Source organism: Pollicipes pollicipes, unplaced genomic scaffold, assembly GCF_011947565.3.
Source record: "Pollicipes pollicipes isolate AB1234 unplaced genomic scaffold, Ppol_2.1 Scaffold_6686;HRSCAF=7923_pilon_pilon_pilon, whole genome shotgun sequence".
NCBI classification, from domain to species: Eukaryota; Metazoa; Arthropoda; class Thecostraca; order Pollicipedomorpha; family Pollicipedidae; genus Pollicipes; species Pollicipes pollicipes.
The window spans coordinates 17,056,991-17,084,694 of record NW_023596921.1 but is presented as its reverse complement, the minus strand read 5'-3'; the positions used below and the strand labels follow the sequence as shown (position 1 = coordinate 17,084,694).

Below are 27,704 nucleotides of genomic sequence, written 5' to 3'. Positions count from 1 at the left end.
AACGATCCACTATTCAATTTTCTACATCTATGCGAAATTTGGCACGGCGTAGCCGCGCCATTCGGAAGCCATTCTGGAAAACATTCGGGGGGGGGTTTCAATTTGACCCCCACCTGAGCGCGTCTTAAGATTGTCTTGACGCTGTGGATGCGACAAAGCTGCGGCGGAAACAGCCACACAATCGCCCCAGCCAGACAACAACTGCCAGTTGAGACTATCGACGCACGTAGCTGCTGAGGCCATATGGCAGCCCTTGCCTCCCACCCTGGCAGGAAGGGCGGCCACGGCGGGATGGAAACCCGCTCCTCTGGCCCCTCAGACGCGCGGCTTAACTGCTGCGCTATCGCACCCCAAACACAACCAACAGTCCATCTCAGTTATCAATGTGTCCAGAGCAAGCTTATGCAGTCAACAGCTGCCAGCTTAATGCGCAAGCGACGCCTCCAAAAAGCCGTGAACACTAACACGGTACTAAAGCAATGCGGTTTGCAACGACTAAAAATGGTGTCCGTTTGTTTAAATGGCATTTATGCGCGCCAACAGAAATATACCATCTCATTTCTTCCAGTCGTTTTGCCACTTGGCACTTCTACGGCCAAGCGTTTTGTGTGGTGTAAATTTCTGTAAGTTAATTTCTGCAGTTGGATTTACTTCGAAGTGAACCCGTTTTCAATGCATCATATACTGCATATCCAGCACCCCACGTGAGTCCGGTATGTCACCACCCATGTATGTCACCTCGTCCGGTATGTCACCACTCATGCCGGCACGTACCGCATAAACTTTTGCCACGTATTTCCGGCAGTCGAGGCACGTGGCAGCGGCCCGTTCCACTCGGACCTCTCTCCAGAGGTGCGTTCTGCGATCCGTCGCCCACTCAGCAGAACCGCGCACCCATCAAATATTTACACGCCCATGCTAAGCGGGCTCAATCTAAATTAAAGCATTAACGATCCAATGCGGCGAGGATGATCCCCGGGGGACATAAATCGTGAATTGGCTGCCGCTGTGAGTCTCTAGGGAGTGGCGCGACCAGCGGCTGGTGAAGACGCCCGGCCAAGGCGCCAAGCCCGGCTGGTGGATCACTCCAATGTGTGGAGAAGGCCGAGTCTCGCCGAGGAGCCCCACGGCCCAGTTAGTGAGGGTGGGGAGCGACATCCATGCCTAACTCCGCCAGGAACTGCAGTGGGGATTTCTATTCAGTTGAGCAGGCTTCCTCCGCCCACGCAACTTTGAGACAGGACGTAAGTCAGATTTGGGGATAATTTTTTGGCATTTGTGTATGGTCCCCCATGCGTCTGTCCCCAGACGTGGTATTTTTGGCGAAACTAGCCCGCTGCAGGAGGGGAAGCTAATCCCGGCGTCGGTTATAAAATTAAATATTTGTCCTGAAGACAAAAAAACTAAAAATGTTGACAAGATCTGTCCCTCAAGGCAATCTATGAGCGGACTTCAGGCTACCAAAGGCAATATAGGTCAATAAACGCATGTCAGTTTCGGGGAAAGATTGGTCCATAACAAAACTGGAGGCCCTTGGACATGATGCAACGTGCCATGAGATCTCAACTTTGTAGAGTAAATCGTCAACGGAGAACATGCCGGTGATCTGGAGAGTACTCTCTTAAGAGAATGTTAAAAGTAAGAACCTCTCATGAAAGATGAGGCAAGGCAAAAATAAGAGACAAGGCAGAAATAGATTTGCAGGCAACACACGTAAGAAGAGCATGCCGATATAACTAACTAATTGGAAAGAGAAACAGAAATAGGGACGAAAAGAGAGATATAGAGAGAAAGGGGAGAGAGAAAGAGAGAAAGAGAGAGAGAGAGAAAGAGAGAGAGAGAGAGGGAGAGAGAGAGAGAGAGACGTGATAGGGCGTCATTCCTAATGGAAAACCACTCGTAAATATATTTCTCAAAGGGAGAGAGCCTCTGTCGCGAGACTTCAAGAACGAGCAAACGGGATAAGTGGGGATAATGAGGAAACTGTGAGTTCAAGAGGTCCAGATGTGTCGCATCGGTCCACTTCGAATAAAATCATTCCCTGATCACACGTTGGAGAGAGCGACCACTCATTGCCCAAAAGGCCTGTCACAGTCGATTATGGAGCGATGAGCCTATCGACAGTCACCAAGTCGTCGCCACAACCAGTCCATATCTCAGAGCAAAAGATTACCAACGTCATAATTTATGACCCCACTGCGGTGCCATCAAGTTCAGGGCGTGATTTGCCCTCGATGCGCAGGTATGGAGAACACTGTGTAGAAGAACTGGGATCAGGGCTGCTGGGAATTGCGTTGGGGTGCTTTGCTTTGGATGCGTCTGCAATAAACAGGTGTAGATCATAGTCGTGGAATTTCTTGGCGCAGACCATGATCAACGTCAGGAGGAGGCCCTCTAGCACGATTAAATGGGGGTAAAATTTTCCTAAACACTTTGCTAGCACTTTTCCACACGTTTCGAGCGCACGGACATTGTGCTACATTGATCTCAGGTTTGCAGCGAGATGCTGCCATGCAAGGGCTTAACGAAGCAAAGCTGACGATAAGTGAGGAAGCAAGCGCCAGAAATGAAAAGAAAAGAGCAAGTGAGCGAACGTTTTCTGAATATCTATACCGTGACAAGCTCAGCGTATATTCTCAAACACAGACATCCAAGCGACAATGGAGGATACAGAATGAGTGCACATCACCTTGAGTGTTTGCAGCTGTTCTTGGTAGTCGTTGATGTCGAATGTCGCTGTTGCCAGCAACGTGATGTTATTGTTTTCCAGTTCGGTGACCAAGTCGTTGATCGCCTGGAAGCGGTACATCAGGTAATAAGGGGAACGTTCTTTGGTGCGGACAGAGCAATTTTCATAAAAATGCGCTTCTCTTGGACTTCCACCACCTTGATCAACTGGCTCGTGGTACTATCTCAGTGATGCACCACAATGTTTGTAATGCTTACAACAGCGTGCATTTTGATTAATTCGACACCATATCGCGTGAACTTCTATGCACCCTAAGCGCGTGAACCATAACCGTAATACATCTATCAACAAACCGACCTCAAATAAACTTGACTAGACCACAAGCATTGTGACAGTTTATTCCTTGAAACCGCCCATTCAATCGAATGTTGTTTATCGCATCTCAGCATCTCCATCCAGTACCGAGACATACGGAGTTACCGTCCCCATCACCATCAAGCGAAATGGGAATTTTAAAAGCACCGTAATTTCCGTTACATTTTTATCAGTTCACTAACGTCAAACTTTTATCGATTCGGATCATCTGGCGATAACTTTTAAATCGTCAAAGACAGGCCTGCGGCGTGACCCCTCCAAAACGCCCGAGGCTACAACTTTTTGGCCGCTCGGAGAAGGATATGATTCGCACAAGCATCTTTGCGGCATGAGACTATCTCAAGCGTACTTGTAAGATTTTGAAGACTTTAGAGTGTAACGCCTTCATGGAGTTGTGAAATGCCCCAGTTGTGCTGCGTAAATTGTGAGGCATTGGCATGTAAGCCGTCTGATGAGACGGATTTTGCATGCCACATTGCTACATCTCTTGGAATTCCTCCCCCCCCCCTCCCGTCTAACATGGCGTAAGAAAACAATTCTAAAAAAAAACAAAAAGCTTAAGACCACAGGTTCAAATCAGATCTAGGTTTGGATGAGCCAGCGCGCAACAAAACGACACCAATATATCTGAGGGAGGAAAAAACGAACAATGGTGCAGACAAAAATGTGAGTTGGTGTGTGCAGAGGGTCAGCCGTTCCCGTGCGCAAACCATTCGGACCCATGAAATCCATCCAATTTGGATGGGTTTAGAGCTTGTGCCATACTTCAGCGATCAGAGTAGGTGAAGACATGAAACCAACTTCATGGTGTAGATGAATGCGCCAACTACAGCACGCTGATGGTGGTCAAAACTGTTCAGCTTTGGGACCAAGCCCGGTTGTAGGACCGGTTTTGAGACAAGTCTCGAACATAAGACGCTGTGAGTTAAGCCAAAAGTTGGCCCATGGAAGGGCCCAAGTTGCGCCATACAAAATACATCGGACAGTAGTCCTGCTTATTGTGACCAACACATGCCAAAATGTTTGTTCGCGATGCCTTGGTAGCAATGCCGAAGGCTAAACGCTATAACAGATCCATTGATGTTAATTAAAGTAGGCGGGAATGAGCAGATTCACAGACAGTGATTTTTCCAGAACTTGTGTTTTTTTTTTGTTTTTTTAGCAAAGAAGACCTTAAGTGTGTTGGGGGCAAGTGGCAGCATCCATTGTTGTTTTTTTTTCCATTCCTAAGACATATCGTGTCGGGTTGAGCGGTCTTTTCTACATACATGCATACCAATAGCTATAGGTGAGCTTATTTCCTCATATGTGGTGCTGGCTTTCGAATGCATGTGTAAAATTTCTTTTAACAGCATGTCAATAGTTGCCATTGAGCTTTATCCATTATATATGATGCTGACCTCAATAACTTCCAACGTGGAACATCCTTTCTAAGCTTCTGAGTGAATCGCTTTGTGTAACTTTGTTATTTAAATACTTAAATGCTTTGTTAATTACCCGGTATCACACACACAAAAGCGCACCATCAAACTGCAATATTTTTGCACCGGTCAGAGATGAGGAAGGTCAAGGTAATATGTATGCTGAATGTGATCAAATCGTGTCCTTGTTATGCAATTAGCATGAATAAGAACATGTCCGTGCTGCTTCCATTTTGTTGTTTTAGGTTTTGGAGCAGCCTCAATGGTGATAAAGGAATGATAGACGATCAGATATTGTGGAACTTTTCAAGAAGCAGTGATGTGAGCGATTCAACTCCGACCTAAAGACTTCTGCCAAAATGTGCCCTGGTTTCTTCCGCGTAAAGGGAATGCACCTTATTTGAACCTATTGAGACAAACATCAGATATGACACAAAAAACTCGCTTTAACTATTGGTGCACTTTTGAATGCAACGATTGTTCAAAAGCAAAACCCTTTCTCCATTTAAGTCGACGAGCTCCTCAATGCGTCGTTGCCTGATTGCGTCGAGTAACGTTTGTATAACGATCAGGTGCTGCCAAACTATCCGTGCGAAATCGCCATCCAGGCACTTCACATACTTGGTTATGGTGCCATTCTTGAGTTATTCTATTAGCAACCATGTTCGACTTCTCATCTTATGTAGCGGCCAAGTGTCGGTCACGTTTTGTGCGAAAACGTGATCGACACGCGGCCCTTTCTCGTAATGTTCCTGCATATTTGTCCGTGAGTTTAAAAAGTTACTTGTATTCACATACTCGGTGTTATGGCGCTACTCTGGAGTTATGCTATCACAAGTCTTAGCACCTTAGTAGCCAGTAATAATGTCTTACTTCTTATATCATGTGGCATAAAACGTGACTTGTGCTTGCAATTTGCAAAGGCTGCTCAGCAATGATTGAGAGCCAATTGACGTTCACCATATATGGATATCGTGCTCGCAGACACCGGATCTGAACGGCTTGAGCACATGTACTCCTTGCACTTGAACGCCGCATGACAAATGCAATGACAAGATTGGACTGACGTTGTTGTGGCGTTATGGATGCCTTGGTGACCTTGCAATACTCTCTCCGAAATAGTCTGCACATCTCCGCGAGCGCGTAGTTCACAATCTAGAAGGGTTTCGGCCTTAGAAAGGCCAGGGCTATGAACTGTAACGAATTATCTTCAAGATAACCATTTCAGCTCAAAACCCCATACAAATGTGGGTAATTCCCTTTAAGTCATCCAATTTCCAGTCTCATGTCGGAAATGGCAGGAAGCACTTCCCGAATCCCTGTACTGTGTACAAAAGCACAGTTCATTTTCGAAATGTGCATTTCACGTTTAAGCTGGTTGAAAGCCAACTGCGGTCCGTTCATGCGACTATCCGTGCTGACGTCCTCCAGACACGAATATCTCAAAAGCCATATTTGGCTTGACTCTGGGCACAATGCGATTATTGAGGAGGCGGAATTAGTGTGGCGCTTCTCTGTCGTCATACATCGCTGGGTGACGTCAAATTGGGCGGCGCAAAGTGCTTTGCACAAGTTTGCAAGCTTCTTTCTCAGAAACGCGAGAATTTGAAGTCCAAAACAGATAATTGCGAGATGCGGATAATTATCTTGAAAGTGGCAATCTCAGTTTAAACACGTAAATGTGGAAGACTCCCTTCGAGTAAAAATAACTTAATGAATTGCTTGTCAAAATATATCTTTGCTATGTGGCTGCAAATGAATTACGCAAAAGAGCGATGAAAGCCGCGATGTAGCGACCCAATGATGCTCAAGCAACGACATAAAAATGTATGTACACAAAATAAAAGCGTATATAACGCTGACTACAGACTTCATCAGTGGAGAACAAAGTCAAGGCGAGTTGACTTAAACGGGCACCATGGGTGCGCTTGGCGTGGAGCGCAAATGATGCTGATGAAAAATACGCTGCTAGAGGTATTGGCCACGTACGGCGATGCGGAGCGGTGGCTCACGGTGATCATTAGCATAATTGATGCGCTTACTTATTACTTACCTACGGTGTCTTAATCAACATCACCATCTGGCCTCTCATCATCCATAATGCAATTATGGCTTGACATCCAGCCCATAAACCGGTAACAAAGCAAATTATAGTGACGTTGCGTGCTCGTCGCGACGCCAAAATGAGCTGTTATTCAGCTGGCAGCGAATATCAACCCTAAAACACGTCTGTGCGTGCGCCGCATCCATTCGGTTTCGTGGATGAAGCCGTCCGCCCCCAGGGGCCACTATATCGTCCCCATCTCTGACAAACAGTTCCTTTCGCAGTCCCATACGGAAACTACCAAAATTACGTTTACGTTATGCTACGCACGCTTCAAGCATAAACTAGGGGTGTTCTTAGGCTGGCGGGATTCGCAAGATTCGTGGAGCAACTGACACACTTGAAAACAGAAAGTGAACGTGATCATGCAAACGAAATATCTCTCATTGTGGAAAATGTTCACCACCGTTTCGGTATGGCAAAAACTGATAATCCCATAACCACACAAAGCAAACCATTAACATCACATACTGCAACCTACACATCCTGCATAGCAAATCACACTACTGCAAGTCTCTACGCCAATTTTTGGACCGCTGATGGCGGTAAGGGTTCTTGCTACATCAAGAAGAGCTCCTTTATCGGTTGGGGCGGACTGCCCGGGTCAGAGGGCCTCCCGCATCAGGGAAGGGACAAATGTATGATGGATGTCTGTAAGGGCCCCCGAAACGATCAACGAACCCTCCCCCGGCGTCGCCGGAATGGCAGCCGGTATACATCCTGCGCTGGGACCGAATGTCCCTTCAGCTCTCGTTTGGGAACGATACCGTACCCCTTGCCTGAAAAGGGTGAGAGTTTTCATGAGCGTCGAGAAGAGTGGATCCAAATGGGGTCACAATTAAGAAAAGGCCGGGCCACGTTTGCCTGAAAACATCCATCCCTTTACAGAATTGACGTGCGAAACAAATTACATACATTACTAGCCTGTTCACGAGCAATCTTAGGAGCAAAATAGCTGTGACCGGGGTCAAAGTTTCCGCAAATTGAACGGCATCGGCCACTGCAGATGTAGATGGTGGGACACCAGGCGCAGGCGGCGGGACATCAGGAGGCGGGTGGCGACCGCGTGAGAGCGAGCGTCGTGAGAAAATGTCTGAAAGTTTTTCAGAATAAATTCGTACCGCTGAGACATTAGACGGGTTATATTTGAGCTTTGTCATGTTGCGGCTGGCTGAACAGATAACAGCTGCAGCTAAAGATCGGTGCCGGAAAATGAAGGGTGGGATGAGTTCAGGATCCAGGGACTCCGGGCCATTGGGGCCCAGTTCAGCAGAAAAGGCCCCACACTCCCAATTTCAGGACGCACACTGTAAAACATCTGTAATGACGCCTCGGTGGCATTTCATCAAGACACGTTCACTGATGTCAATTTTTTCAAAAGACATGGAGCTTTTGGTGAAAAACTAGCATACACACATGGTGAAACTTTGAAGCATGCCACCCACTTCGACGATCTGGGGTTACAGCATTTTGGCATAACCTTAAGCATTCGCCAATGCTGCAGCAATTATCTGATACGTGTTTACACCAATTTGCCACAAATGAATACCCACCGGCCCGATCCCACTCCATCACGGTTTTCATGCGGACCTTTAACTCGAATTTCGTTGTTCACGTTGACACTCCGCAGACGCGCATTTTTGTTTTAGTTGAGTGCATGTCGCCCTTTGAACAAACGGCCGACGTGTGTTTCTAGGTTTCAAAACTTTGCTTCCCCCCCCCCCCCTCCCCTCCTATCGGCGTAACACATCTGTAATGTTCTTGGGACCCACCTTTTTTGTCGCGCCTCTTTGTGGTCAAAACAAACTGAGTACCTGTTGTTTCTCTCCTTTGTATTTCTCTCATCACTATGCTACTCAGACTGGAATTAAATCGTCTACGGGTGCATTAATCTTTCTAACAGAACCCACAGGAAATCACAAAAAATCCGCGCCGAGGGTGCGCGGAAATTTGAATAAAGACGTGATTATCAGCGGCACTGTTTTGAAAAGCAACATTCGAGACCAACTTCAAGCTATTCAGACCAGAGTTGGGCCGCCTAAGGGTATCATTAGCATTTCCAAACGGCAAGTGGCACCTCAGTGTTCCGTGTGACCGTGCCTAGATTCTCCTGGTCGATGCAGGGCACCAGTCTTGTAGTCGTCATGTATTTCAGCCAGGGTTAAATTGGACCTAAAGGCACGAGGCAAGTCTATGCCGTTTCGCAGATACCTGACGGCCCGAGCCCTGAGCCCTGAGCCTTGAGAGCCCTGAGCCCTGAGCCCTGAGCCCTGAGCCCTGAGAGTCCTGAGGCCTGAGTCCTGAGCCCTGAGAGCTCTGAGCCCTGAGTCCTGAGTCCTGAGCCCTGAGCCCTGAGCCCCGAGAGCTCTGAGCCTTGAGCCCTGAGCCCTGAGTCCTGAGCCCTGAGCCCTGAGAGTCCTGAGCCCTGAGCCCTGAGCCCTGAGCCCTGAGCCCTGAGTCCTGAGCCCTGAGTCCTGAGCCCTGAGTCCTGAGCCCTGAGTCCTGAGCCCTGAGCCCTGAGCCCTGAGTCCTGAGCCCTGAGCCCTGAGCCCTGAGCCCTGAGTCCTGAGCCCTGAGTCCTGAGCCCTGAGCCCTGAGTCCTGAGCCCTGAGTCCTGAGCCCTGAGTCCTGAGCCCTGAGCCCTGAGCCCTGAGCCCTGAGCCCTGAGCCCTGAGCCCTGAGCCCTGAGCCCTGAGCCCTGAGTCCTGAGCCCTGAGCCCTGAGAGTCCTGAGCCCTGAGCCCTGAGCCCTGAGCCCCGAGAGCTCTGAGCCTTGAGCCCTGAGCCCTGAGTCCTGAGTCCTGAGCCCTGAGCCCTGAGCCCCGAGAGCTCTGAGCCTTGAGCCCTGAGCCCTGAGTCCTGAGCCCTGAGCCCTGAGAGTCCTGAGCCCTGAGCCCTGAGCCCTGAGCCCTGAGAGTCCTGAGCCCTGAGCCCTGAGCCCCGAGAGCTCTGAGCCCTGAGCCCTGAGCCCTGAGAGCCCTGAGTGGTCAGAGGGGGAGCCGACGGAGCCTTTCGAACAGCTAGAGGGGCTATGGTACTATGTCAAGGTCCATTTTAAAGACGAAACCTTATTTTAGCCTTTTTGTTTAATAAGTTATTTTGTTCTCGCGCTGCGCATCTCGTAAGAAGCTGTTGCATCGAGCAGCCTGGACCCACCGTGCTGTGGGCGCGTCCGGCCGGCCTGGCGGTCCAGCCCATCCGCCTTCCGGGCCCCGTTCTTCATGACCACATGGAAGCCCATTCCGAACTTCGAGTACGCCCAGTTCATGTATGACGTAGCTACCGACTTACCTATGACGTCACGGCCCAAGTCCAGTCCCTACTTGGCCGAGAGGCAAAGTAAGTGCGGTAGCTAGTGGTTATTTACATAGCAACGCATAGCAACACCCATGACGCATTTGCGGCTGGGGTGCGTTGAATATGGAGGGTTTCTTCGAGCACGCTGGATCTGCTATTCATAAGTTACGCTATTGCCAAACAGTAGTTTCAACTGTTGGCTGAAAAATGCACTAGTCAGCATAATTTGCTTTCCCTTAATGATATGTCGTCAGGGATTGAAGGTCACGGAATAACTGGCCGAGGCGCAGTAGGTACACTAATGTGTCAGCCATCATTGCCTACTTCATCATTGAATCACAAATGTACACCTACATGAGTTGCTAGGTAGCCCCTTTGCCCAGGTTCTACTGCATTAAATAAATGAAAGCATGCCTCGAATGCAAGCTGGTTTGTTTCATGGTCTGATTTGTTATTCTGGTTAACCAGACAGCATTGGCATGCGTTGGAATAGGTTAACTTGTTAATAATTATAGCTACACTGTACAAACTTGCTGTTGTGCGACCTGTAAGCATGACTGTTATTGGCATGCAAATTGTATTATCGGTATGGTTGCATTTTTTTCTATATCACTTCTTCACTGACCTGCAACATTCCTGACAGATTGTGAACAACATGGAGATGGTGGAATTTTGGAACTCCAATGTTGAACAGTCTGTCACGGTGACATTGCCTAAAATTAATGTGAACAGATTACGCACCGGTATGCAATTCAGCATACCCTATTAATAGGTGCCGGGATGTGAAGTGAATTGCATTGATTGATTGCTAGTGGTATTGAAGCATGTGGAAGTGCAAGACAGAAGTATAAAATTGTCATAGTTGAACATTGTTATTGAAGATAAAGGCCATATGCATAATTTTGAGGTAATCTGTTCTGTACACATCAAGCTATGGACTGTCATTATCTCAAATGCATTGAACCGAAATCAGCAGCGCACTTACGTCGGTCCATTCCACGGAATCTGCCTCGTGGGGCTCTGCAGGCGCCGCGTCATCCCCTACACAGTGCTCATGATGCACAATGCAGCGATTGATGCATGGTGCAATGATCAATGCAATGATGACCTCAGCCACATTGCCCATGTTGTTCACTTATAAATGTTTTAGTTGCTGCAGTTCGCTTTCGGCATGCTGAAAGCATGTTCAATTTTGACACGTGTTTTTTGTATGGTCATGTTGAAGTGGCGCTGGGTGAGGATGAGGTGATCGTTGTCTCAGGAAGGGGCGATGATCTCCGGGAAAGGGGAAGCTTCTGTCCTCGATGAGGTGTGCGTTAGATGGGAGATGCTGCCGCCGATGCTACCTGAGGTCGCAGCGGAGGGGGCCTTCTAAAAAAAAGCGAAAATCGTGGGCGGATCCCAGGAACCCTTCAAGTACACCAGTGAGTGCGCCGCGGTGATCGCAAGCAGCCAGTAGATGTACTGCTTTGCGATGGTTATGCTTATTATGAGCAGCCGCTATCTCCTTGCTGGGTGCATACATGAACATAAAGGACCAGTCGATAGCCCCAACCACACCCTGGCACACGCTGCAAAGCCTGCGACGGTTTGATGCAGCCGCGCTCCTACTGGTCACGCGATGGCGTCACCGCGCGGTAGTAATATGTTTGCAAAATATTGTCAGGTACTAGTGTGACCCAGATTTTGAAGTTCCAAACTTGTCGCCAAGGGAGTGGTGGGGCACCGGCTCGGCAAGGTATTGCAGCCCAGGCATCACACCTTCCAGCGGACGCTTCCGGTTGCTGCTGCGCTGGCCATACTTGATGTAATGAGCCAGCTTAACCCGGAAATTAAAAAAAAACTTAGCGCGAGATGGGAAACTGCGATTTCAAATCTTAGTCACAATATCCTGGAACCGCGTCGTGTACATAATGTTCTGTTCTGTTTACGCGACGTTGGCGCTTTGGCAGAGCCAGAACCGCTATGTTGGCATGTGAACCTCTGTGTTGGTCACTTTCTGGGTCCTGCAACATAAATCGCGCGAGTCAATATGCATACATATCATCTGTCCTGCAACATAAGTCGCGCAACGCCTCAGTTAATGTAACATCTTTCTGAATCGAGGGCGATGATCTGCCTTAAACCGGCTACAATTTTTCGTTAAGATGAGTCGTTATGGTATAGGCGGCTGTAGTGAAAAAAGACACCTCTGAAATATTTGCATTTGACTGTCCCGATTCGTCAATATTATATCTGCTGCGCGTCAAATGTGTTTGTTGGGAAACAGCTGATTTTGCCAGCCACCACCTTTGGTATTTACTTGAAGAGCTTTCCATCACGTAGATGACGTAGCTGTGAAACGCCATAGGTCGTTACCTGAAGAGGCGAAGCATCTGGCAGCATTTTCACATCAAGAACGGGGCCCCGGTGACCCGTGTCACGTGATCGGGGCGTGACCCACCGCCGCGGCGTCTGGCCCTTCAGTGACCAATCCGACCCTGTCATGCAATTGGCTGTTGCCCAGTGGGCACTACGGTAGCTTATTCTCGATTGGTCGCTTCACTCCCAAGTGGAAAGTTGCGTGTTTGACGCAGAGAGGTGCACCAGTGTACTCCTGGGGTTTGGTGTGAACACACCTCTGCATAAGACGCCGCTTCCACATTGGCCTGCCGGGCAACTACACAGCATAACGGACCCCTCTTTGGATTCCCTGAGCCTCGTTTGGGAGTCCTCGGAGCCCTAGGTTCAAGACATGGAAACATGAGGTCCAGGAGGTGTTCCGCGGCCTAGTGGTGGGATCCCTAGCCGCCACGGGATCTCCGGCCATACCCTGAGCAGCCAATGGCCCCTGAGCCGCTTTCGGTGCATGCAAGTGGCCGGAGGGCCCCTTGGTGGCCATGGGGCCCATCATCGGCTATACGGGCTGTTCAGGATCTAAAAGGGGGGCCAAAAAGAAAGCCTTGCACGTTTATTTCGACCACTACGCGTCCAGAGGGCCGCTGAGCGCTCGGGGCGGCCTTCGATCAATCAGAAGGACCCACAAGCAGCCAGAAGGACTCGTGGGCAGTAGGAGCGGTCAAAAGCGCCTAGAGTAGCTAGCAATATTCCGAGCGTCTGGAAGGCAGCCATTGCACTGTTAAAGGACTGGGGAACCAAACGGGCCGGCAAACGTGTCAGAAGTCCTGAGTAACCAGATGAGAACTTAGATGGCCAGGAGGGCCCCTCAGCAATCAGAGGTGCCCATTGGTGCCCGTAGTGGCACCGGCTGGCTAGTGATGCCTCTGAGCAGTGATGGGAAACGCTGCCGACTTCGAGCCCCTCAAAAGTCAGCCAGGCCGACAGTGAGCAGAAGTGGCCCAGGCAACCAAAACACCCCATGAGAGACCTTGAGTACACAGAGGTCTCTGAGCACGTTATTATGCACGTGCATCTTAAAGTCCGCTCTGGGTGATGGAAACATTTAAGTTTAATGGCTGAGGTGGGTCGCGTGTCTTACCTGAGATAAACCATGTTCGCAGCACCAAAAAGTTGGCGAACGTTTAGGAACTCACCAGCGTATGTTCGTCCGAGTTTTGGCTGAGAGTTGCGACAGCGTCCCACTTGTGGTACGCTACGAAGGCCAGTCGTGCAGGGTTGTGGGCCGACTCTGGCGGAGACGTGCGGAAGAACAGAGGGAATGATGTACGGTCGCTGAGCGCCGGTGAGAAAGAGCCGAACGACATCTGTCAGCAAAAACATGAACAACCTGGTCATGAGGGGTGGCACGGGCTATTGAACTAGAGGCTTTCATTAGCCTGGTGAAACCGCGGGTGCTCAAACCATAAGGGTGAATCCGTGCAATGGGTACCAAGTTTGGGAATAGTTTGGATGGGATATGGATACGAGTTTGAACCTTAAAAAGTAAGAACATGAGCGCAGTTGCTAGTTTCCAAAATTTGGCTAGCTACCTGGCACAATTTTCCAATCAAAGTGTCATAATCGATGCATCCGAAACTGCACACTATGGTTTAAAGTAAAGTTTCTAAAACCTTTCATGATTGACAAGAGCGCGAACACAATTGGAGCAAACGCTCATAAAATTTGCTGACAAAATGAAAGACTTCTAGGACAAATTCTAATATGCTGAAGAACCTGCTTACAAATCTCTTATCTGCAAAACGTTGCTGGAATGTCATTAAAAAACTTCCCAATTGGACCACGCCATAATAATAACTAGAAAACATTTCCACCACCTATAACGACACTGGATGCAGACATATGCTTGTGCGTAGTGACATGTTACGTGCGAGCTGACGACGAAGTGTGATTCACTTTGATGTTCCACAAAACCCTTCGCTTCAGCTTACTGAGAATGCGCTTTAGGGATAATGTCCTTGCCAGGAAATAGGTGTTGTGTAAAAACATCAAATTTATTTCCTCTCTAGTGTCACGAGGCTTGCTGGCAGCGAAGCAAACGTTAAGGACAAATCAATGTGCTTCATTAGGCGTTTACCAATACAAACACAGCCTCAAAAAAATTACGTGTCATTTCATGCTGCTCACGAAAATGTCGTTCAATCAGGTCATCTGTCATAACGCGATGAAAAGTTACAAGGATTAATAACACTGCGGGCATCAACAAAGACATGTTCAGAACACAACAAACACAAGTCAACCGCAGTAACAACAGTTCTGACTCTATAAGAAGTGTTTGTTTCACTGGTGACTGCGTGGCGACTAGTGAAATTGCTGAGATTCCAAAACTTTAACAAACGGCGGACCGCGAACAATCAGCAACTCAAGTTCACCGGTCAGGTTATGGCCCACCACCGGCACCGTTTCCCCGATGATAGGAAACGCTCTTCACGGCAAAACGAGACAACGATTTCCAGTTTGGCCAGCACGGGACCCAAAAGAAGTGATGGTAAAACTTTGAGTACCGTGAGGCAGTTAAAAACGCCGTTCCAGTTCTGAAATAAGCTGACATGAAAGATTCCGCAAGCAGAGAAACATCTTCAGGTGCCGACACGATAATTCGTCGATTTTGTTTATGCCGGCATGGCCATATATACTTATACTTGTACTTATATATATATATATATATATGTATATATATATATATATATATATATATATATATACCCACTAATACTTATAACTAAGTAAGTAACTAATACTTATTTCCATTGATACATGTGTCTCATGAATTCATTTTGTGTGGATGTTCTCCAAATTACCATAGGATTTAGATGGAACGAAAAAATGATTCATGTTTTCTTCACATGACAGGTGTGCCAACGCTGAGAAAAGCAGTGATGCTTTTTCTCTCCTCACAGCAAAGGGACCGCCACAATGTCTCTCAACGTGTTGGCTCATATTTCCAGCTGTTGAGCGAGTGGATAATTCAACACAGCTAAACACCTTGTCGTACCCGACTTCCACTGTTTTGATGCCGGGCTAAAGGCTACTCAGCCATTCCCAACTCTGCAGTGCTTGTTTTCATGATTAATTTCATAACTTGGGGGGGGGGCAGTCACAATAAAACTGGATATGTCACGTAATAAACGCAGACCTAGTGACTATCATGTGTGTTAATCCTAATGGTAAAATGCATGAGCTAATTCTAGCTCCAATGGATGCAAAATGTTGTTGCCATCAGAAAGCAGATGCATGAAATCGTAGTCAAAACAGCCTAATCTTATACGCATCATCCATCTTCCACCAAAGTGACACATCACATCCCTCACGCCGCGTGCCCGATATTATAAGCGGTGGGAAGAACGGTGTATCAGGCGAAGGACGGCTGGTCGTGTCGAGACGGACCGGGCCGCTCCTCCGCACGTCTCGGCGCTATCTCCCGCGCCGCTGCGCACTGTCATGATGGACCCTTTAATATGCGGGATAATTCGGAAGTCATCGAGACACGCCAGCCTTTTCAGGCGTTCCTACAGGAAGATGACTGACGGACTTGCCTCACGGGAGTGCGCCACCGACTCGCGGACGGCCTCAGGCGACATAACTTCCGCGCAACAAATGGCATTTCATCCACAGCAACACCGCATGTCTCATGTACGTGCGTGCGTGCGTGCGTGCGTGCGCGCGTGCGTGCGTATGTGCGTGTGTGGGAGGGGGAGGGAAGCAGCAATAACCTGATTAAGTCTCTGGCTATGCGTGTTGCCGATGCAGTTTCGCTGAAGGTCGTTTCAGAATTTTTGCCTCAGGACGTACCTCGGACTGAGCCATACTGCAAGATGCTGAGTGAAAAGGCAAGTAATTTCCCAGCCGTTCGGTTCAAACCGCCTCCAGCCCTAGAATTCTGTCTTTCCAACGAAAACGATGCTGGGAACTAACATAGCGCGAAACTGGGTTTCCTTTTTAATGCGTGGTACGGACGAATGGGCAGATAGCATTGCGCACCAGGAGAAAGCGAACTAAAGGCATCTATTGCAAACTTGATACTTGCTTCTCTACAAAGGCTTGGAATAATGACTGCGGCCCCCATCCTTCACCTAGCCCCCCCCCCCCCCAGCCACCCACCCCCCATCCGCCTATACCTCGGCCGTCTGGCTTGTTTCTCCTCAAAATGTCTTGCCTCGGAACTGAGGGCGACGCACGTTCTGAAACCAAAGCGGTCCGATGGTTTCGGAACATCTGATGACGCATCAAGCTGCGACCTTTCATAATCCATTGGTTTTCTCAGCAACAAGTCGTGAGTTCGGTTGTCCGCAATTGGTTCTCTTGTCCGCTGAGCCGGCCCCGGGCAAAAGGGGGGCCTGTCCGAGCACCGTGTTCTCGTCGATAAATCATACAGTTGTGGACATCATTTAATTTACAACCGCAGGGCCTGTTCCGACCTTCCATGTCTAAGGCTGAAGGACTGTCCGGTCCTCACTTTGCGGGGATGCACATCTCGGAGACGGCGGAGTGACTATCGGGTCCGCCTCTTCAGCAGGGCGCCCTTTGAATCGTGTCGGGGGTTTTGATGATTTTTACAGTCTGAACTCTTCAGGAAGTATTAACCGATTCACACAGCTGACATGTCAGTGATCTTTAATCTGTTCCCCTCGATGAATCATCGTGATCTTAAAATTGTGTTTGAAATGGCGCTGGGGTTGGTGAGACGGATTTGAATGCGAAGTAAAATGCCAAAATTTTGGCTTGAGGTTGCTGTACAGCATTATGATAATAATTCATTTAGTTTAGATGCCGCAAAATAAAGGCGCCCTTGCTCTCAGTTCGTGTATAAAAATGATTTGCATGGGTATTTCAGCTATCACAGAATAACAAAATCCGTTGAGTGCATCCTTGCATGTTCATAGTTTACTTGGTTTAAAAAAGTTTCACGACACGGGAAGCATTTGGGGCGACTAGGGAGGCAGGTGTCAACATAATAAGACGTGTCTTACAAACACCAATGCAAAAGCGGCTCTTAAAACACTCGCGTAACGTGCGAGAGTAACTACCTCGGACACAGCAGTAAGCTTAACATAGCGCGAACGTGTCTCAGTCAGGACAACAGATTATTAGATACAGACTGCGGATTACAAATTTGGATTTAATCACTATGCACCACTGACCAATCAGTGTGGATTATTGACCAATGCTGAAACAAATGAAACAATCATTTGAAAACAAAGGCGTCCGTAAAAAAGAAAACATGCACTTTTGACAAAGTTGATTCCAGCATTTGGGTGGCACTTTGCAGGGGAAATAATAGTTTTTCTTGCATGACTTTTCTTTGTTGTGGACAGTCGCCCATTGTATCCACTCCCCTCCCTTTAGATGCGTCACAGCCAGAGAAACATAAGACACAATTGAGACGCCATTTTTGAAGAAAAATATTTTGAGACTGTGAATGGAAGCAATGTGAATAATGAATGGAATTCCACTGTCATTTAGTTATACATTAACTTCCAATCGCTATCAAATAAGTATTACTTATCAGCATTTCAAAGCTGTTTTGGAAGGCTTCTTAAAAAGCTGTTAGTTTAGGGTAGGCTGGAGAGAGCACAGTTGAGACATGTGCGGAAAATACATAGGGGAGGCTGGAGAGAGCACAGTTGAGGCATGTGCGGAAAATACATGGTGAAGACCGTGTAGGGAGACCAGGCAAACGGCAATGTCCCCAGCTTTGGCAAAGGCCGAAAGCCGGCTGGCTCGAAAGTTCAAGCCAGCTTTGTGATTGCTAGCACTGAACCAAGAGGGAGGAAATAGCAAAGTCCTGGGGCGGGGCACGGGTGCTGTTTGCCTTAGTCGTTTGATTATTTTCTTGCCGCTGCCGCCATTTGCGTCCAACAAACAACAAATCAAGGTCGGCTGAGTCCGTAAATCTATCCACCAGAGGCGCTGCGTGTGCAGACCCCAGGGGCCGCAGCTGCAGTTAAGGGACACACAACTGCGTGTGCAGGCCCCAGGAGCCGCAGCTGCAGTTAAGAGACACACAGCTGCGTGTGTAGGCCTCAGGAGCCGCAGCTGCAGTTAAGAGACACACAGCTGCGTGTGTAGGCCTCAGGAGCCGCAGCTGCAGTTAAGGGACACACAGCTGCGTGTGTAGGCCTCAGGAGCCGCAGCCGCGGTTAAGAGACACACAGCTGCCCGTGTAGGCCCCAGGAGCCGCAGCCGTGGTTAAGAGACACACAGCTGCGTGTGTAGGCCTCAGGAGCCGCAGCTGCAGTTAAGAGACACACAACTGCGTGTGCAGGCCCCAGGAGCCGCAGCTGCAGTTAAGAGACACACAGCTGCGTGTGTAGGCCTCAGGAGCCGCAGCTGCAGTTAAGAGACACACAGCTGCGTGTGTAGGCCTCAGGAGCCGCAGCTGCAGTTAAGGGACACACAGCTGCGTGTGTAGGCCTCAGGAGCCGCAGCCGCGGTTAAGAGACACACAGCTGCGTGTATAGGCCTCAGGAGCCGCAGCTGCAGTTAAGGGACACACAGCTGCGTGTGTAGGCCTCAGGAGCCGCAGCCGCGGTTAAGAGACACACAGCTGCGTGTGTAGGCCTCAGGAGCCGCAGCTGCAGTTAAGGGACACACAGCTGCGTGTGTAGGCCTCAGGAGCCGCAGCCGCGGTTAAGAGACACACAGCTGCGTGTGTAGGCCTCAGGAGCCGCAGCTGCAGTTAAGGGACACACAGCTGCGTGTGTAGGCCTCAGGAGCCGCAGCCGCGGTTAAGAGACACACAGCTGCGCGTGTATGCCTCAGGAGTCGCGGCCGCAGTTCAGCGCCTGACGACGTCATTCCGCGTGATCCGAAATTATCTAGCCGCTGCGGCAACAAGATCACCAAACTGAACCTTTGAGGCCTTACTGACGTTTAGCTGTTTTGGTTGTCTTGCCAAAGTCGCATGTGGCTGTATGCACATTGCATTTGCGTTCCTTCCGGACATGGGCAGGGCACTTCCACTCGATCGGCGTGTGAAAACGGATCGCCAAAACGAGCCCGACGCGCCATCCCCAAGTTTGCCGTCTCCTGATCGTCACGATAGAAGTCGCAGATGTGTGCCAGGTGTCCTTTAGAATTCATGCAGGGTACGCAGGACCGAGGTTTGCACGCTTGGAACTGAATACGCCCCACCCTTTCCCGCCCCTCTGCAGAGTCGTTAAGCCATATTCCATAAATTATACTGCACATCTTATTGCGTGAGCTGGGCAACTATTTAGCTTTCTTGTCACTTTCAGACAGTCTTCGACACCTACTTTCGCTTTTGCCGCCTGACAATTGATGGCTTTCCCCATGGCACACCTTTTCTCCTTTCTTTCTATTTGAAACCAACTTTGATTCTCATCAGCCCGAGACCGGACTTTTGCGTTCTGAGCTTTACACGCCCTTACACGCTTTTGTATCGGTATGTTCTCTGCCTTTGGATACCCTCTCCATTGTTGCGTTGGGATGAAGTCATCCCACCGGGCACCCTTGGTAGATTCAGCGGAAGAACCTGTTCGCTGATCGCTGCCTGAGCGCTAGCGGCGAGGAGAGGGGGGGGGGGGAGGGGGGGGGGGTGGTCGACGGTCCGGCATTGCTTCTTGTTGTTTGCTAACTTTGGAGACGACACGTTGTGACCATGGAAGACTCCTATAGCCTTCATCGTCCAAAAAGTTCCGTCGGGTGACTACATTCGTGCTGTTTTGAAGCTCATGATTACGTCCGCCGGGTTGGCTCTCTTTGTCCACAAATTCCTCGCAGGGCAACGAACCCGCGGATGGAATGCGCTCTCAGGCTGACACATTATCCAGGCGTTTTTCTCCACGTAGCACTGCGTTTTCAGCGAGCTGAATACTGGCCTGTCTAGAGGCTATGTCTTTTGCGTTGTGAATGACGTCAGAGTGACGAATGATACGCCTTGGCACTTTGCTAGTCGAAAGACACGGAAATTCATGAATTTTATTATTGCCCGTTCCAGTATGGCTGTTTTTTATGAGATGGAGTATCTCACGGCGTGAGGGATGACTTAGGGGAAGTTGCTTTGGATCATCCAGCTGGACATGTTCGACCGGGGAGCGCACACCGCCCCCTGCTGGTTAACGCCAAGAGCCTCCAGCTTCAGGGGGCGACCACTCGCCTCGCGCCCGGCAGAGGTCAGCGGAGGTCAGCGGAGGTCAGTCGGACGGCCCGAGGCGAGATGCCGGCCTTTGATGTCTGCCGGGGCCAGCACTCTGCCCCTTGCTAATACAATCGCATGTCCGAAGGGCGGATTAATGCGATCATTGGGCATCTACCGCCGCGTTTGGCGCTCTGCAGCCATCGGCGACCGGGGATGTCACTAAGGCCGTTCGCAGCCATCGGCCATCAGCCATCAGCCATCAGCCATCAGCCATCAGCCATCAGCCGCTGGTGCGCTGGCAGTTGGCGCGCTGCGCTGTCGGGGCGCTCTCAATTGGGGCGTTACTCCTGCAGATGTAGACTGTCAGCGCGTCTAGAAGATTCGAACCGGGGGGGGGGGGGGGGGGGGGGGTGGGCTCGACTGACTGACAGGGTCGGCAGTGGGGACGCCCACGGTGTGACGGCACGCTTATCATCTTCTTTACATCGGTGCCGTGCAAGTTTCGTTTTACACACTCAAGGGTAGTTACGGGTGCGAAATCAAAGCACGGGCATGGAGTTATTTAGGTGAGTGATGCGTCTTTCGAACTAATTTTGCAAGATGTAACGTTCTGGCTTTCCACACAAAGAGGACAATTAGCTTTATGGTGGCACAAATTGCTCTTCGTTATGACATTTCATTCAGCCACCAATGGTTTATTTGAGCTGCGTCATTTGTATCTGTCCTGTGATGACACTACCCAAGTGTTACATGGCGCGAAAGAGTAGACCTACGCAGTGTTGGTGTGCTTATTGCATTACTTTTACGTGCCAGTAGACCAGCAGGATTATGAAGTCACAGGTTGACAAGTACTTGGAAAGGAGCACTGGACAAAACTTTGTTGTACAGGATTTCTAGCCCAACGTTGTGAAATGTTTAAATTGTTTCAATCAACGTCGATGTTCTTCGGACCAGACCAAGCACGGGGTTCGATGTCTGCTGCGACATGATGTGTTTACCTCAGTGGGCACAAGAAAGCAGACATTGCGTGTTATTAGAAGCACATTCAGCTGTTGAGTAGGCACACGAAAATCTCCGTAAATGGACATTTGGGGCTGATCTAGTGGAAGGGGGCGCAATTCACAGAGGCACAATCTGGTGTGCTTACGGCAGAAATCAGGCAATTTCTCTTGAATCTTTTCTTTCTTAGCTACCGACACCAACTAATATTGGAAAGAGTAAGCCGAAACGGATTTAGCTGCTAGTTTTTCATCAAACTACGGGATGGTTAAACTAGATGGCACTTTCAGCTGAACAGCCAGAAAAACCCCCATGCACATGTGAAACACTCTTCTTAAAGAAAGTGTTCCATATTGATATGGGTTTTCAACAGAAATATCCACCCTGAAGACCTTTTGGTGCTGTTCACAATCCTGCCTTCTTCAGATCTAAGCTCCTCTAGGTTCTGAGCTACACGCCCACGACAATGGGGAAATGTACATCAGGGAAAGTATTTCAAGTCACTTTGGCATTCATGACGTCACAACGACGTCATTGAAATCCCGCCATTCCATAAGCCATGCGGTGATCAAACCCAAATGAAATGTAGGCTTCCAACCAACGTTGTGCAAGGTACGACGACGTCACCAGACCATGACGCCTCGGCTGCCGTGCTACTGACCTGCAGTATGTTCCAGTAGGGCACGATCTGGGCCAGCTGCTCGGTCACCTCTGAGCAGCCGGTGCCTAGCAGTGCGATCATCTTGCTTGACTGGCGAGTGTGCAGCGCGTGGAAGAAAGCATCCACCCCGACCCCGGGGCTGCACTGAAATCAAGAAGAGTGTATCACTGCTAACTTAGCCTATCAGTGCTGTGCGGAAATGTTAGCATGAAACATGTTCGGATATTTTTACTTGCTTGTTGGTCAATCATGCGTCATATATTTGTGCAGGACATGCGGTTCGCACGGTCATGACTAGGCTCCGGAACATTTTGACCTGAAGCGTGCGCTCAAAAGTTGAATTTGGTGATAACTGACGGAATCTGTCTGGTATCTGCAATAAAGACATAACGTTAATTCCCTGACACCTGCGGCGGAGAATGCCAGCAGTATCTTAGGATCGCCTCCGCAAACGCGTTTCTCTGCCTCTGAAAATACGCCGTTATGTAGCTACTCCAGCTTCCATGCCCTAGAGCTGTATGCTCGCTTTGTAGACTGACGATATTGTTCGCCAGATGGTGCAGAAGATTTAGCCCAACTAGCGGGACTGGGACCCTTATCTCTGGACGGCGTTCCAGCACGTTACGCCATATGTGTCCCACGACTTCACCGCAAGTGTAACTTTGATGTTCACGTCGCTGATTGGTAAGTATGTTAAGGGGATTATTATAGTTGAGAATATATTCCAACTACAATACTCCCCTTGCCCCGGGTACGCACACCGCCTGGCGTTTACAGCAATAGCTGTTATTTTCCTCGGACACAAGGGACGCAATGTTACAACATGCAATAGTGCAATACAAAACTACATAATAAAATGCAACACATTAGAATGGCAGGGGCGGTTCAGGAGGTTCCGAAAAACGAAACAGGAGCATCCCAAAATTTGTGAAGTGCATTCTTCATCACAAGTTTTGGAATGTGCTGCCAAAGCAAACGAGCGCTAGCGTTTAAAGGCGCTCGTTTCGTTATATTCTACGACGCGCAAATCAACCCTGGTAACGCTCAACCAGCGGCTTCCGCTGGGGTAGCGGTTGGCTATCACCACGGCTTCTCTATATGATGGAAATGCCAAGCCAGTCATGTTGCCTCCACCTCCGGCGTTGTATCCCTAACTATCTCAACACCGCCGCAATTCTTCGGTAGCGGTAAGTTCCTGTCTTGGTATACAGTTTACAGTTTGCCGAATAGTCACTGCCGCGGCATCTCTGATAGCGTCCAGTATTGCTTTGTAAGCTACTCAACCATGTACTCCCCCACCCACGATCGTCTTCGATCTGCAATCCAAAATTTCGTGCATTGGTGCTATTCAAGTGAATCGGCGTTCTCCTGCAAATGGGAATCTCAAGAGCTATCATTGCTCTCGCAACAAAGAGCATATCTGTTTGACATGCTTACTAAGACTTTAAATACAATGGGACTTGGCTACCGCTTATGTCCTTCCATCACGTAGACAGCTAATGGTATCCCAGTGGGTTTAGAAAGGGACCTTCCGATGAGCGCCAAGCGCCCACCAATGCACACGTCCAGTCGTTAGGCCGTACGTCAAGCTCGTACATGCGCGCTGTGCAAATATCAGGCTCTTATTGCCCTCTGTTCAGCCTGCGCACAGGTCAACACGCAAAAGACGACAAATACACGAGCACACATGTTGGTAGATGGTAAATTCTGTGGCGGCCTCTTATATCACAGCCTCATTTAAACAATGAGCCAGTGCGGAAATGCCGTGAACCTTCACATTCTAACCGGCCACATTCTGCGGTCCAGGGTCTAAACCTGCTGTGGCAGATATCTGACTGCTTGCGTGATAGTTGTACTCGTGTAGACTTTGCTCGTGCCAACCCTTCCCGCGAGTCCAACAAAAATAGATCTTGTCAAACTACAGTTCCTGTTTTGCAGTCAGGTACACACACCAACACGCACCACCAACTCACACCACAGGGTGCCGGTAGTGTAGTGGTTAACGCGTCTGCGTTAACTACTGCGCGTATGGGAAACTAGAGGTACGGGATTCGATTCCCCGCGGTGCCCGCCCTTCCTGCCAGGGTGCGAGGCAGGCGACGCCATATAGCCTCAAACAGCTGAGTGCGTCGTAAAGCCCCAATGACACACACACACGCACACGCACACGCACACGCACACACACACACACACACACACACACACACGCACACACACACACACACACACACACACACACACACACACACACACACACACACACACAACTCACACCACAGACAACACGCACACGCACCAATACTCACACCACAGCGTCCGCTCACACAACCAACAGCGGTCTCGCGTCTTTGATCCCAGGGAGAGAATATGAATCTACATGTCACCAATGACACGGCTTTAATACTATGCGCCTCGGAAATGATTCATGGTCATAGGGTACAGAAATGATGTGATAGTGAACCAATGACAAGCGAGTACGACATCGTACGACCGTCAGCTAAGCCAATCACAAAGTAGGGCAACGCCTTGAGATCCCAGAACTCTGTGATACAAGTGACAGCTGGTGAGGCACTGAAGGTGACTTTTTAAAGGATGTATCGAATAGTATTACGGAAGCCAGGCCTAGTTTAGGTTCGGACAGAACAAATGGCATTGGTGAGAGAGCTTTTTCCCAGGAAGTTTAGAGGTACTCTCATGCTTTTTCCATCCTAGACCTTTGGGGATTCTAGTGACTTTATATCATAGATAAGACAATAGTATTAGCCTTATTCCTCGGAAAAAGCAGGAGAATGGCGGCACAGTTAGGTTGATATTTCGGTAACGTGCCTTTCTCGAAACAATATGAAAAGAATAGAATAGCACTTCTGCTATTGTTTCTAGAAAAGCGTGTTGCCGAAATATCAACCTAAGTATATCTCCACTCTCCTGGTTTTTCCGAAGAATAAGGCCAATACTACTATCTTACGTATGCGACTTATCTTACGTATGTGACTTACTAGCTGCTTCTGAAGAAGATCTGATTCTTACAAGAAGCAACAACTGGAACATACAATTTTGCGTGCAATTTTCAGCATGACAGCAAGATCGGCGATGTTTGCACAGTTTGCTTTCATGCTACCCGGAATTAGACTGACGCTCACCCCTCCCCCCCCCCCCCCCCCCCAGGGATTTGCTCTGCAAAAAGCCTAGCCGCAGTGAGCGCGATTTTAAAATCCGGTCCGGTGCTTACCCACGACTTTGCGAGCTTTCGAATCTCATACATGCAATTGGAGGATATATCCGTGATCCGCAGATTTCTGCAATCTGAAGAGCTGTATTTCCCACGGCCGCTTTTTGTTGATATTGGTTGTCCGGAACCAACACAACGTGGATGAAGAACATGCTTCTGTGCTATTGACTGTTATATTTCCAAGCACCACAAGACTTGCTGCTTAGTTCTCCGACGATGACATAACAGTGGAGCTTAATCTTTCGCGCCCCTTACAAACCCCTCCTCCACGTTCATATCTAGCAGTGTGGCCATTACGCGCAAGCATGTCTTCGACCCCTCCCCCCCCCCATCCCCCGGCGCACACCGTTACGCGCCGTGATCCACCCTTCACTCTGAAGCCGCTGGTGATTGTCGTTGGTCGATGGTGTGCAGAGGTTGCCAGCGCGACCTAGCCCGCTTGGAGTGAGGCTGATGTGATGAGTGGTGCGCGTCAGCATAGCCACCACGTGACGCGGCCCAATCGTCAGTACGGCTCGGTGCTTACTGCGCCCAGGATGCGGCCGACCTCCTTGGCCGCTGGCAGCCGTTCTGCGGTAATGGAGAGCCAAAGACGCGCCCACCGCTCTCAGACCCGTCACACACTTAATCACGTGCCAGGAGCGCCGCTTGGGCGCAAACGAATGGGCAGAGCATAGTGCGTTAATTTTCCTTCCCGTCTCCTATATCGATATGGGGGCTTTAAGGACAGGTTTGCTCTGTGTCATCATTACCAGCGTCATCACCACCAGCGTGACTCGGCACCGGGCCGTCGGCTCGGTGCAGGCCGGGGGGGGCCGGCACGCCGCCGACGTCCCGGGGCGCCCCCTCCCCCCCCCCGCCCCACCCAGCCGTGGTTATAGGTCAGGGGTGGGGGAAGAACCCAGTCCGCCGGTGCAGCCCGCCCGGCTCGTTGGCACGCAGCGCGGCCGCCCTGACGGATGAGGTGCGACACAGCTCCGGACCCCCGCCGCCTGCCAACATCACGCGGGCGTCACGAAACGCCGGCCATTAGCCGCCATCCGACCGGCGGCCGCTTGCTTCCGGCACCGGTTGGTGAGCTGCGGCTGCTAGCGCCTCCAATGAAACGGCTGGCAGTCTAGCGCCAGCTATGGTGACACGAAAGCGGGACATAATCTTGTTATTGCAAATTTATGCATTACAAATGTCCTCTGCGTTAAAAGGCCGATGGATCGAGCGGTTGGTATTTGGTAATGTTTTTGAAAAAGCAAAACCGATACTCCGAGAACAAAACCGTTTATATTTGGGGTCGGAAGACTACCATGGTTCTTGCAAGTGCAAAAACCACAGTAGTTGAAACTACGCTTGTACCCGATGGCATTTACGACAGACAAAGGGTTATGCAGGGCACGCATATGCACACGCATACGGTTAGGCGACATATTCACTCAGCTGCAGCATTAGCTTATTCTCTCAACTGAACAAAGCATTGGCCTTTCTGAGCTCAATTAAAGACAGAGGTCGGATATGGGCGAAAATATTCTGATAAGCTACAACCCAGTATTCCGTGGTTGAGCCAATGTAGCACATGTGTGCTTGTGAAAAATTTAGCTAGCGAGCAAAATAAGCGGCAGAAAATTTGTAAGTTGCCACCCAGTCACTTACTACCTAACCCGAACGAATTGTCGTCGAAACTACATTGGCGTGTAGCTTCATGGTCATCCAGATCAAGGAGACGCTACCAGACACTTTGCCCAGCGTCAGCGAAGGTGAACACGATATAGGCTATACGTCACCGATGTTATCAGGGATCCCTCGTCAGCTCGCAGGGACAGCTGATCAGGAATGTTGTTTGCGCACATCGGCACCACCGCAAGTGAGGAGCTTACGCTGGTGATGACTCATTAATTGATATATATATATATATATATATATATATATATATATATATATATATATATGTCACATGAAATGAAATGAATACTCTACACAAATTTTGACGCGCGAAATAGGTCATTTTGTAGCATATTAAGCATTGCGCTGTTTGCCTGCTTGAAACGTTAAACCGTATAAAACGAATATAATTGAGAGAAGTCTGTGTTTTGAAGGTTTTGGGCAGACTTTGTTCACAATTTATAGGACAGGTAGACTGTTACTGATGAAATATAACACGTCGCGGACCTGATTAGAACGCATACGAACATAAACCCCCCGCCAATAGCCAGTTTCTCAAAGCGGAAGTACAATCTTACGCCAAGTATTAATGTGTACTTTCGATTTACAAACTACAACATTGAACCAGTTTCTCAAAGCCGTCACGTGACCTTTGTCGTAGTTTTGTACATTTGGCAGTGGCGTGATTTGTGCGTCCCGTTGCCAAGACAACGACCACCAAACTGAAATAATTCTAGCAGCCCATAAACAGACGTCTTATGTTTTGAGCATGTGTAACC

General features: G+C 49.3%; 1 protein-coding gene across 1 annotated transcript in view; it reads right to left on the bottom strand.

Annotated features, from left to right (window-relative positions):
- Window positions 1-27,704, bottom strand: part of LOC119107978 (gamma-aminobutyric acid type B receptor subunit 1) — a 97,687-nt gene that overhangs the window by 43,942 nt on the left and 26,041 nt on the right. Inside the window, exons 3-5 of the mRNA XM_037231566.1 lie at window positions 22,044-22,187; window positions 13,419-13,589; window positions 2,690-2,794 (exon numbers count right to left, since the gene is read on the bottom strand). Coding sequence (XP_037087461.1) covers window positions 2,690-2,794; window positions 13,419-13,589; window positions 22,044-22,187 — 420 coding nt within the window. The remainder of the gene's footprint in view (window positions 1-2,689; window positions 2,795-13,418; window positions 13,590-22,043; window positions 22,188-27,704) is intronic.